Source organism: Ranitomeya variabilis, chromosome 6 (assembly GCF_051348905.1).
Source record: "Ranitomeya variabilis isolate aRanVar5 chromosome 6, aRanVar5.hap1, whole genome shotgun sequence".
NCBI classification, from domain to species: domain Eukaryota; kingdom Metazoa; phylum Chordata; class Amphibia; order Anura; family Dendrobatidae; genus Ranitomeya; species Ranitomeya variabilis.
Window position 1 is genome coordinate 172,411,794 of NC_135237.1, and position 9,738 is coordinate 172,421,531.

General features: G+C 43.0%; 1 protein-coding gene across 1 annotated transcript in view; it reads right to left on the reverse strand.

The window, feature by feature from the left end:
* The window catches only part of TARP (TCR gamma alternate reading frame protein), a 68,658-nt gene extending 60,116 nt beyond the window's left edge, over positions 1 to 8,542 (reverse strand). The window contains exon 1 of the mRNA XM_077271660.1: positions 8,473 to 8,542. Coding sequence (XP_077127775.1) covers positions 8,473 to 8,542 — 70 coding nt within the window. The remainder of the gene's footprint in view (positions 1 to 8,472) is intronic.
* Positions 8,543 to 9,738: the final 1,196 nt, after the last annotated feature.

Genomic DNA, 9,738 nt, shown 5'->3' on the forward strand with positions numbered 1-9,738 from the left:
AAGGACAAGCTCTAGGGAGATGGTAACTAGACTGATCGCAAATCTGAACCTATGCAACACAACTAGAGGTAGCCGGTGAACGTGCCTAAAAATTTCCTAGATGTCTCGAGCCAGCCTGAGGAACTAGCTACCCCTAAAGAGAAAGAGAGACCTCGCTTGCCTCCAGAGAAATAATCCCCAAAGATATAGAAGCCCCCAACAAATATTAACGGTGAAGTAAGAAGAAGGCACATACGTAGGGATGAAATCAGATTCAGCAAAAGAGGCCCACTAGTACTAGAAAGCAGAAAATAGAGCAGGGGTCTATGCGATCAATAAAAAACCCTTACAAAATATCCATCCTGAGATTTCAAGAACCCACGCACCAACTAATGGTGTGTGGGGAGAAACTCAGTCCACTAGAGCATCCAGCAAGCGAGGGAATCACATTTTAGCAAGCTGGACAAGACAACATGATAAACACTGCTGATCAAAAAATGAGCAAACAAAACTTAGCTTGTCCTGGATGGACTGTGAGCAAGGTAGTCAGAAGGAATCTGAGTAACACTGATTACATCGACAGCCGGCAACAAGTGGAAGTATAACAGAGCTAAATAGGAACCTCCCAGAGGATAACGAACCAGCTGATAGCCAGAGACCAGCAGGATAACAAACAAAGCCACCAGGGGGAGCCCAAAGCAAAAGTCACACCATACCACCAGTGACCACAAGAGGGAGCCCGAAAACAGAGTTCACAACAGTTGGGCCTACTAACGGTGTCTGCCGCTCCTTGCTGTTCTCCTCCACTGAACAAAGCTGAGCTTCAATCTTCAGGCTTTCGGCCTATAGGAGATATTAAACTGCATTTGGCCTACTTGTTTGGTTGGGCCGACTAACGGTGTCTGCCGCTCCTTGCTGTTCTCCTCCACTGAACAAAGCTGAGCTTCAATCTTCAGGCTTTCGGCCTATAGGAAATCTTAAACTGCATTTGGCCTACTTGTTTGGTTGGGCCGACTAACGGTGTCTCCCGCTCCTTGCTGTTCTCCTCCACTGAACAAAGCTGAGCTTCAATCTTCAGGCTTTCGGCCTATAGGAAATATTAAACTGCATTTGGCCTACTTGTTTGGTTGGGCCGACTAACGGTGTCTGCCGCTCCTTGCAGTTCTCCTCCACTGAACAAAGCTGAGCTTCAATCTTCAGGCTTTCGGCCCATAGGAAATATTAAACTGCATTTGGCCTACTTGTTTGGTTGGGCCGACTAACAGTGTCTGCCGCTCCTTGCAGTTCTCCTCCACTGAACAAAGCTGAGCTTCAATCTTCAGGCTTTCGGCCCATAGGAAATATTAAACTGCATTTGGCCTACTTGTTTGGTTGGGCCGACTAACGGTGTCTGCCACTCCTTGCTGTTCTCCTCCACTGAACAAAGCTGAGCTTCAATCTTCAGGCTTTCGGCCTATAGGAAATATTAAACTGCATTTGGCCTACTTGTTTGGTTGGGCCGAATAACGGTGTCTGCCGCTCCTTGCTTGTCTCCTCCACTGAACAAAGCTGAGCTTCAATCTTCAGGCTTTCGGCCTAAAGGAAATATTAAACTGCATTTGGCCTACTTGTTTGGTTGGGCCTACTAACGGTGTCTGCCACTCCTTGCTGTTCTCCTCCACTGAACAAAGCTGAGCTTCAATCTTCAGGCTTTCGGCCTATAGGAAATATTAAACTGCATTTGGCCTACTTGTTTGGTTGGGCCGACTAACGGTGTCTGCCGCTCCTTGCTGTTCTCCTCCACTGAACAAAGCTGAGCTTCAATCTTCAGGCTTTCGGCCCATAGGAAATATTAAACTGCATTTGGCCTACTTGTTTGGTTGGGCCGACTAAGGGTGTCTGCCGCTTCTTGCTGTTCTCCTCCACTGAACAAAGCTGAGCTTCAATCTTCAGGCTTTCGGCCCATAGGAAATATTAAACTGCATTTGGCCTACTTGTTTGGTTGGGCCGACTAACGGTGTCTGCCGCTCCTTGCTTGTCTCCTCCACTGAATATAGCTGAGCTTCAATCTTCAGGCTTTCGGCCTATAGGAAAAATTAAACTGCATTTGGCCTACTTGTTTGGTTGAGCCGACTAACGGTGTCTGCCGCTCCTTGCTGTTCTCCTCCCCTGAACAAAGCTGAGCTTCAATCTTCAGGCTATTGGCCTATAGGAAATATTAAACTGCATTTGGCCTACTTGTTTGGTTGGGCCGACTAACGGTGTCTGCCGCTCCTTGCTGTTCTCCTCCCCTGAACAAAGCTGAGCTTCAATCTTCAGGCTATTGGCCTATAGGAAATATTAAACTGCATTTGGCCTACTTGTTTGGTTGGGCCGACTAACGGTGTCTGCCGCTCCTTGCTGTTCTCCTCCACTGAACAAAGCTGAGCTTCAATCTTCAGGCTTTCGGCCTATAGGAAATATTAAACTGCATTTGGCCTACTTGTTTGGTTGGGCCGACTAACGGTGTCTGCCGCTCCTTGCTGTTCTCCTCCACTGAACAAAGCTGAGCTTCAATCTTCAGGCTTTCGGCCTATAGGAAATATTAAACTGCATTTGGCCTACTTGTTTGGTTGGGCTGACTAACGGTGTCTGCCGCTCCTTGCTGTTCTCCTCCACTGAACAAAGCTGAGCTTCAATCTTCAGGCTTTCGGCCTATAGGAAATATTAAACTGCATTTGGCCTACTTGTTTGGTAGGGCCGAATAACGGTGTCTGCCGCTCCTTGCTGTTCTCCTCCACTGAACAAAGCTGAGCTTCAATCTTCAGGCTTTCGGCCTATAGGAAATATTAAACTGCATTTGGCCTACTTGTTTGGTTGGGCCTACTAACGGTGTCTGCCACTCCTTGCTGTTCTCCTCCACTGAACAAAGATGAACTTCAATCTTCAGGCTTTCGGCCTATAGGAAATATTAAACTGTATTTGGCCTACTTGTTTGGTTGGGCCGACTAACGGTGTCTGCCGCTCCTTGCTGTTCTCCTCCACTGAACAAAGCTGAGCTTCAATCTTCAGGCTTTCGGCCCATAGGAAATATTAAACTGCATTTGGCCTACTTGTTTGGTTGGGCCTACTAATGGTGTCTGCCGCTCCTTGCTTTTCTCCTCCACTGAACAAAGCTGAGCCTCAATTTTCATCCTGTTTTGAATTTTAAACTGCATTTGGCCTACTTGTTTGGTTGGGCCTACTAACGGTGTCTGCCGCTGCTTGTTGTTCTCCTCCACTGAACAAAGCAGTGCTGCCTGTTTACTCCTGTTACCAATTTTGAACTGCATTTGGCCCACTTTATTACTTGGGCCTACTAAATGTTTCTGCCACTCATTACAGTTTTCCCCCACTGAACAAAGCAATGCCGCCTGTTTAGTTCTGTTTCCAATTTTGAACTGCATTTAGCCTACTTTATTATTTGGGCCTGTATCTGTGTTTCCTCCCCATCCTGCCCATTGCCCAGCCACTGCTAGATGAGTCTGCTGGTACATTGACCCAGACCACAACATTCCCCTTGCACTCTACACAGCCAGTATCTGACCCTGCTGAAAGTCTGGTTCCCCTAAGTAGATAATAGGGGAATGAACACATATCCCATATAAACAGGTGCATATTATATTTCCTGTGCTTGATAGGTGGGGAATGAACATAATATATATGTAGATAAAAGGGGAATGAACACATATCCCATATAAATAGTTGTATATTATATTCCCTGTGCTTAATAGGTTGGGAATGAACATGAAATATATGTAGATAATAGCGGAATGAACAAATAGCCCATATAAATAGGTGTATACTATATTCCATGAGCTTTATAGGTGTGGAATGAACATGAAATATATGTAGATAATAGGAGAATGAACACATATCCCACACAAACAGGTGTATACTATATTCCCTGTGCTCGATAGGTGGGGAATGAACATGACATACAGTGGGTATGGGAAGTATTCAGACCCCTTGAAATTTTTGTTGAAACTTTGTTTCATTGCAGCCATTTGGTAAATTCAAAAAAGTTCATTTGTTTCTCATTAGTGTACACTCTGCACCCCATCTTGACTGAAAAAGCAGCAATGTAGAAATTTTTGCAAATTTATTAAAAAAGGAAAACTGAAATATCACATGGTCATAAGAATTCAGACCCTTTGCTCAGTATTGAGTAGAATCACCTTTTGCGCTAGTACAGCCATGAGTCTTCTTGGGAATCATGCAACAAGTTTTTCACACCTGGATTTGGGGATCCTCTGCCATTCTTCCTTGCAGATCCTCTGCAGTTCCATCAGGTTGGATGGTGAACGTTGGTGGACAGCCATTTTCAGGTCTCTCCAGAGATGCTCAATTGGGTTTAGGTCTGGGCTCTGGCTGGGCCAGTGAAGAATGGTCACAGAGATGTTCTGAAGCCACTCCTTTGTTATTTTAGCTATGTGCTTAGGGTCATTGTCTAGTTGGAAGGTAAACCTTTGGCCAAGTCAGAGGTCCAGAGCACTCTGGAAGAGGTTTTCATCCAGGATATCTCTGTACTTGACCGCATTCATGTTTCCTTCAATTGCAACCAGTTGTCCTGTCCCTGCAGCTGAAAAACACCCCCATAGCGTAATGCTGCCACCACGTTTCACTGTTGGAATTGTATTGGGCAGTTGATGAGCAGTGCTTGGTTTTCTCCACACATACCGCTTAGAATTATCACCAAAAAGTCCTATCTTCATCTCATCAGACCAGAGAATCTTATTTCTCATATTCTGGGAGTCTTTCATGTGTTTTTTTAGCAAACTCTATGCGGGCTTTCATATGTCTTGCACTGAGGAGAGGCTTCTGTTGGGCCACTCTGCCATAAAGGCCCAACTGGTGGAGGGCTGCAGTGATAGTTGACTTTGTGGAATTTTCTCACATCTCCCTACTGCATCTTTGGAGCTCATCCACAGTGATCTTGGGGTTCGTCTTTACCTCTCTCACCAAGGCTCTTCTCCCACGATTGCTCAGTTGGGCTGGACAGCCAGGCCTAGGAAGACTTCTGCTGGTCCCAAACTTCTTCCATTCAAGGATTATGGAGGCCACTGTGCTCTTAGGAACCTCGAGTACTGCAGGAATTCTTCTGTAACTTTTGTAACCTTGGCCAGATCTGTGCCTTGCCACAATCCTGTCTCTGAGCTCCTTGGCCAGTTCCTTTGACTTCATGATTCCCATTTGGTCTGACATGCACTGTGAGCTGTGAGGTCTTATATAGACAGGTGTGTGCCTTTCCAAATCAAGTGCTATCAGTTTAAACACAGCTGGAATCCAGTGAAGGAGTAGAACCATCTCAAGGAGGATCACAAGCAAATGGACAGCATGTGACTTAAATATCTGTGTCTAAGCAAAGGGTCTGAATACTTATGACCATGTGATATTTCAGTTTTTCTTTTTTAATAAATTTGCAAAAAATTCTACATTTCTACTTTTTTTTCATTCAAGATGGGGTGCAGAGTGTACATTAATAACAAATAAAATAACTTTTTTGAATTTACCAAATGGCTGCAATGAAGCAAATAGTGAACAATTTAAAAAGGGTATAAATACTTTCCATACCTACTGTATATGAAGATAATACAGGAATGAATCCCATATATACAGGTGTATATTATATTCCCTGTGCTTTATAAGTGCAGAATGAACATAGAATATATGTAGAGAATAGGAGAATGAACACATATCCAATATAATTAGGTGTATATTATATTCCCTGAGCTTGATAGGAGGGGAATGAACATGAAATAAAAGTGGATAACAGAGGAATAAACAGTCACATATCCCATATAAATAGGTGTATATTATATTTCCTGAGCTTTATAGGTGGGAAATGAAGATGAAATACATGTACTGTAGCTAATAGGGGAATGAACACATATCCCATATAAACAGGTGTATATTATATTCCCTGAACTTAGCAGGTGTTTAATGAACATGAAATATATGTAGAGAATAGAGGAATGAACACATATTCCATGTTCATTCCCCACCTATAAAGCACAGATAATATAATATACACCTGTTTATATTGGATATGTGTTCATTCCTCTATTATCTACATATATTTCATGTTCATTCCCCACCTTTAAAGCTCAGGAAATATAATTTACACCTGTTATGCAGGATATGTGTTCATTTCCTAATTGTCTGCATATAATTCATGTTCATTTCATATCCAAGATGCATAAGAAATCTATAATACCTATCCATCTTTGGACCTATAAGTTATTATGTTCATTCTTTTTCTTTATTCCTTTTCTTCATTCTTTTTAGCACGTCCCATGTTATCCTACTGCAATGTGTATTTCAATGGAAAAACTACATCTGTTTATATAAAATAATGCTGAATTAAAAAGACATATATACATGATATGATACAAAAATTTTTTTCAGCATTGCATTGTGTTTATAATATACTAGATGGTGGCCCGATTCTAACGCATCAGGTATTCTAGAATATGTATGTATGTATGTATGTATGTACGTCGCGCTGTGAGTGGGGGTTAAATTCCTTGCCAGTATTGCTGATTGGTCACGTCCGGCTGGCAGATCAGCGAAGCATGGTTCAAATCCCGCGCTAATTCTGTTTAATTCCTGCGCCAATATTGCTGATTGGTTGCGGCCGGCCGGGCGTGACCAATTAGTGAAGCGTGGTTCAAATCCTGCAGACGGACTGCGCCTGTCGCTGATTGGTCACAGCCACGTAGTATATAGCAGCCATTTAGTATATAGCACAGCCACATAGTATATATCATAGCCACGTAGTATATAAGACAGACAGCCACGTAGTATATAGCACATAGTATATAGCCACGTAGCATATAGCACTGCCACATAGTATATAGCAGCCACGTAGTATATAGAACAGCCACGTAGTACATAGCAGCCACGTAGTATATAGCACAGCCATGTGGTATATAGCACAGTCAAGGAGTATATAGCACAGACAGCCACGTAGTATATAGCACAGCCACGTAGTACATAGCAGCCACGTAGTATATAGCACAGCCATGTGGTATATAGCACAGCCAAGGAGTATATAGCACAGACAGCCACGTAGTATATAGCACAGCCAAGACAGACAGCCACGTAGTATATAGCACGTAGTATATATCCACGTAGTATATAGCACAGCCACGTAGTATATAGCAGCCACGTAGTATATAGCACAGCCACGTAGTATATAGCAGCTGCGTAGTATATTGCACAGCCACATAGTATATAACATAGCCACGTAATATATAGCAGCCACGTAGTTTATTGCACATTCACGTAATATATAGCTCAGCCATGTAGTATATAACACAGCCATGTGGTATATAGCACAGCTACATAGTATGTAGCACAGCCACATAGAATATAGAAGCCACGTAGTATATAGCACAGCCATATAGTATATAGCACAGCCACGTGGAATATAGCACAGCTACATAGTATGTAGCACAGCCACATAGGATATAGCAGCCAAGTAGTATATAGCACAGGCCACACAGTATATAGCACAGCCCACGTAGTATATAGCACAGCCCATGTAGTGTATAACACAGCCTATACATATTACAGCCACATAATATATAGCAGCCACAAAGTATATAGCACAGCCACATAGTATATAGCAGCCACATAGTACATTGCACAGCCACGTAATATATAGCACAGTCATGTAGTATATAGCAGCCACATAGTATATTGCACAGCCATGTAATATATAGCACAGCCATGTAGTATATAACACAGCCACGTATTATATAGCAGCCACGTAGTATATAACACAGCCACATAATATATAGCAGCCACGTAGTATATTGCACATTCACGTAATATATAGCACAGCCATGTAGTATATAACACAGCCACTTAGTATATAGCACAGCCATGTAGTATATAGCACATCCACGTGGTATATAGCACAGCTACATAGTATGTAGCACAGCCACATAGAATATAGCAACCACGTAGTATATAGCACAGGCCACACAGTATATAGCACAGCCCACGTAGTATATAACACAGCCACGTAGTATATATATTACAGCCACGTAATATATAGCAGCCACGTAGTATATAGCACAGCCACATAGTATTTAGCAGCCACATAGTACATTGCACAGCCACGTAATATATAGCACAGCCATATAGTATATAGCAGCCAAGTAGTATATAGCACAGCCACGTAGTACATAGCAGCCATGTAGTATATTGCACAGCCAGGTAATATATAGCACAGCCATGTAGTATATAACACAGCCACATAGTATATAGCACAGCCACATAGTATATAGCAGCAACGTAGTATATAGCATAGCCACGTAATATATAGCACAGCCATGTAGTATATAGCAGCCACGTAGTATATAGCACAGTCACGTAGTATATAGCACAACCACGTAGTATATAGCACAGCCCACGTATTATATAGCAGTGTGGGCACCATATCCCTGTTAAAAAAAAAATAAAAATAAAAAATAGTTATATACTCACCTTCCGGCGTCCTCCGAGGCTCTCCCGTTCCTCGCGATGTGGCCGGAAGATTCCATGCCCAGTGATGCATTGCGAAATTACCCAGATGATGTTGCGGTCAATCAGTGATGCGGGAATTCTGTTACAGACAGACAAACAGACGGAATTGACCTTTAGACGATTATATAGATAGATTCAATTTGAACAGAATTCATTAAAAGTGGTGGCTTTCTTCTTGCCAGAAATGTTACTTCAATCCCTGACTGGAGTAATATGTCTGGTGGGACACACTCCACTAATAAGTAGAGATGAGCAACTTGTTTGGAAAACGTTCACCAATCTCAAATTCAGCACAAATGTATCACATTCGGATTCATGTTTGGTTTCCTGAGCATTTTTAACCAAAGTTGGCAAAATTCAATCACAGTTCAATAAATCATTGCGTTTCCACTAATGCATTTGTTATTACTTTGTCTAGGATAGTGGTGCTCTATGATGAATGAAGGGGACGGGGGGACCTGAGAATGACGTCGCGGCTTGTGATTGGTCGCGTGGCGGTCACATGAGCGGCACGCGACCAATCAGAAGCCGTGACGTCATGGAAGGCCCTAAATGCGCTCATTTTAAGCAAAGAAGGCTGCCGGTTACCAGCGGTGATGTCCAGGGGCCTCCGGAGAGGTGAGTATATAAATATTTTTTATTTTAATTCTTTATTTTACACATTAATATGGATCCCAGGGCCTGAAGGAGAGTTTCCTCTCCTTCAGACCCTGGGAACCATCTGGATACCTTCCGATACTTGGTGTCCCATTGACTTGTATTGGTATCGGGTATCGGTATCGGCGATATCCGATACTTTTCGGGTATCGGCCGATACTATCCGATACCAATACTTTCAAGTATCGGACGGTATCGCTCAACACTACTTATAAGATGGCAGGGATATCCCCCTGAGGAAGACTCTTGGGAACCTGTGGAAAACATCAATGCCCAACAGAAGATCTCTCGTTTTCATCAAAGACTCCCTGAGAAACCAGGTCCAGGATCGTCCTGAGGCCGCTTCTAAGGAGGGAGTAATGTCAGGACTCTGAACATTTTGATTACCTTTTGTGCATTACTGCCCTTTTCCAAGATGGCATCTTTGGTCTCATGTGCACTGTGTCTTCCTGCTATATAACTCCACCCCAGCCGTTAGTCTGTGCTAGAGTATTCTGCCTTGCATCCAACTCCTGACTACTCCCTGGTTTTGCACCTGCACCTGCTCCTGTGAACCTGTGTGGAGATCCT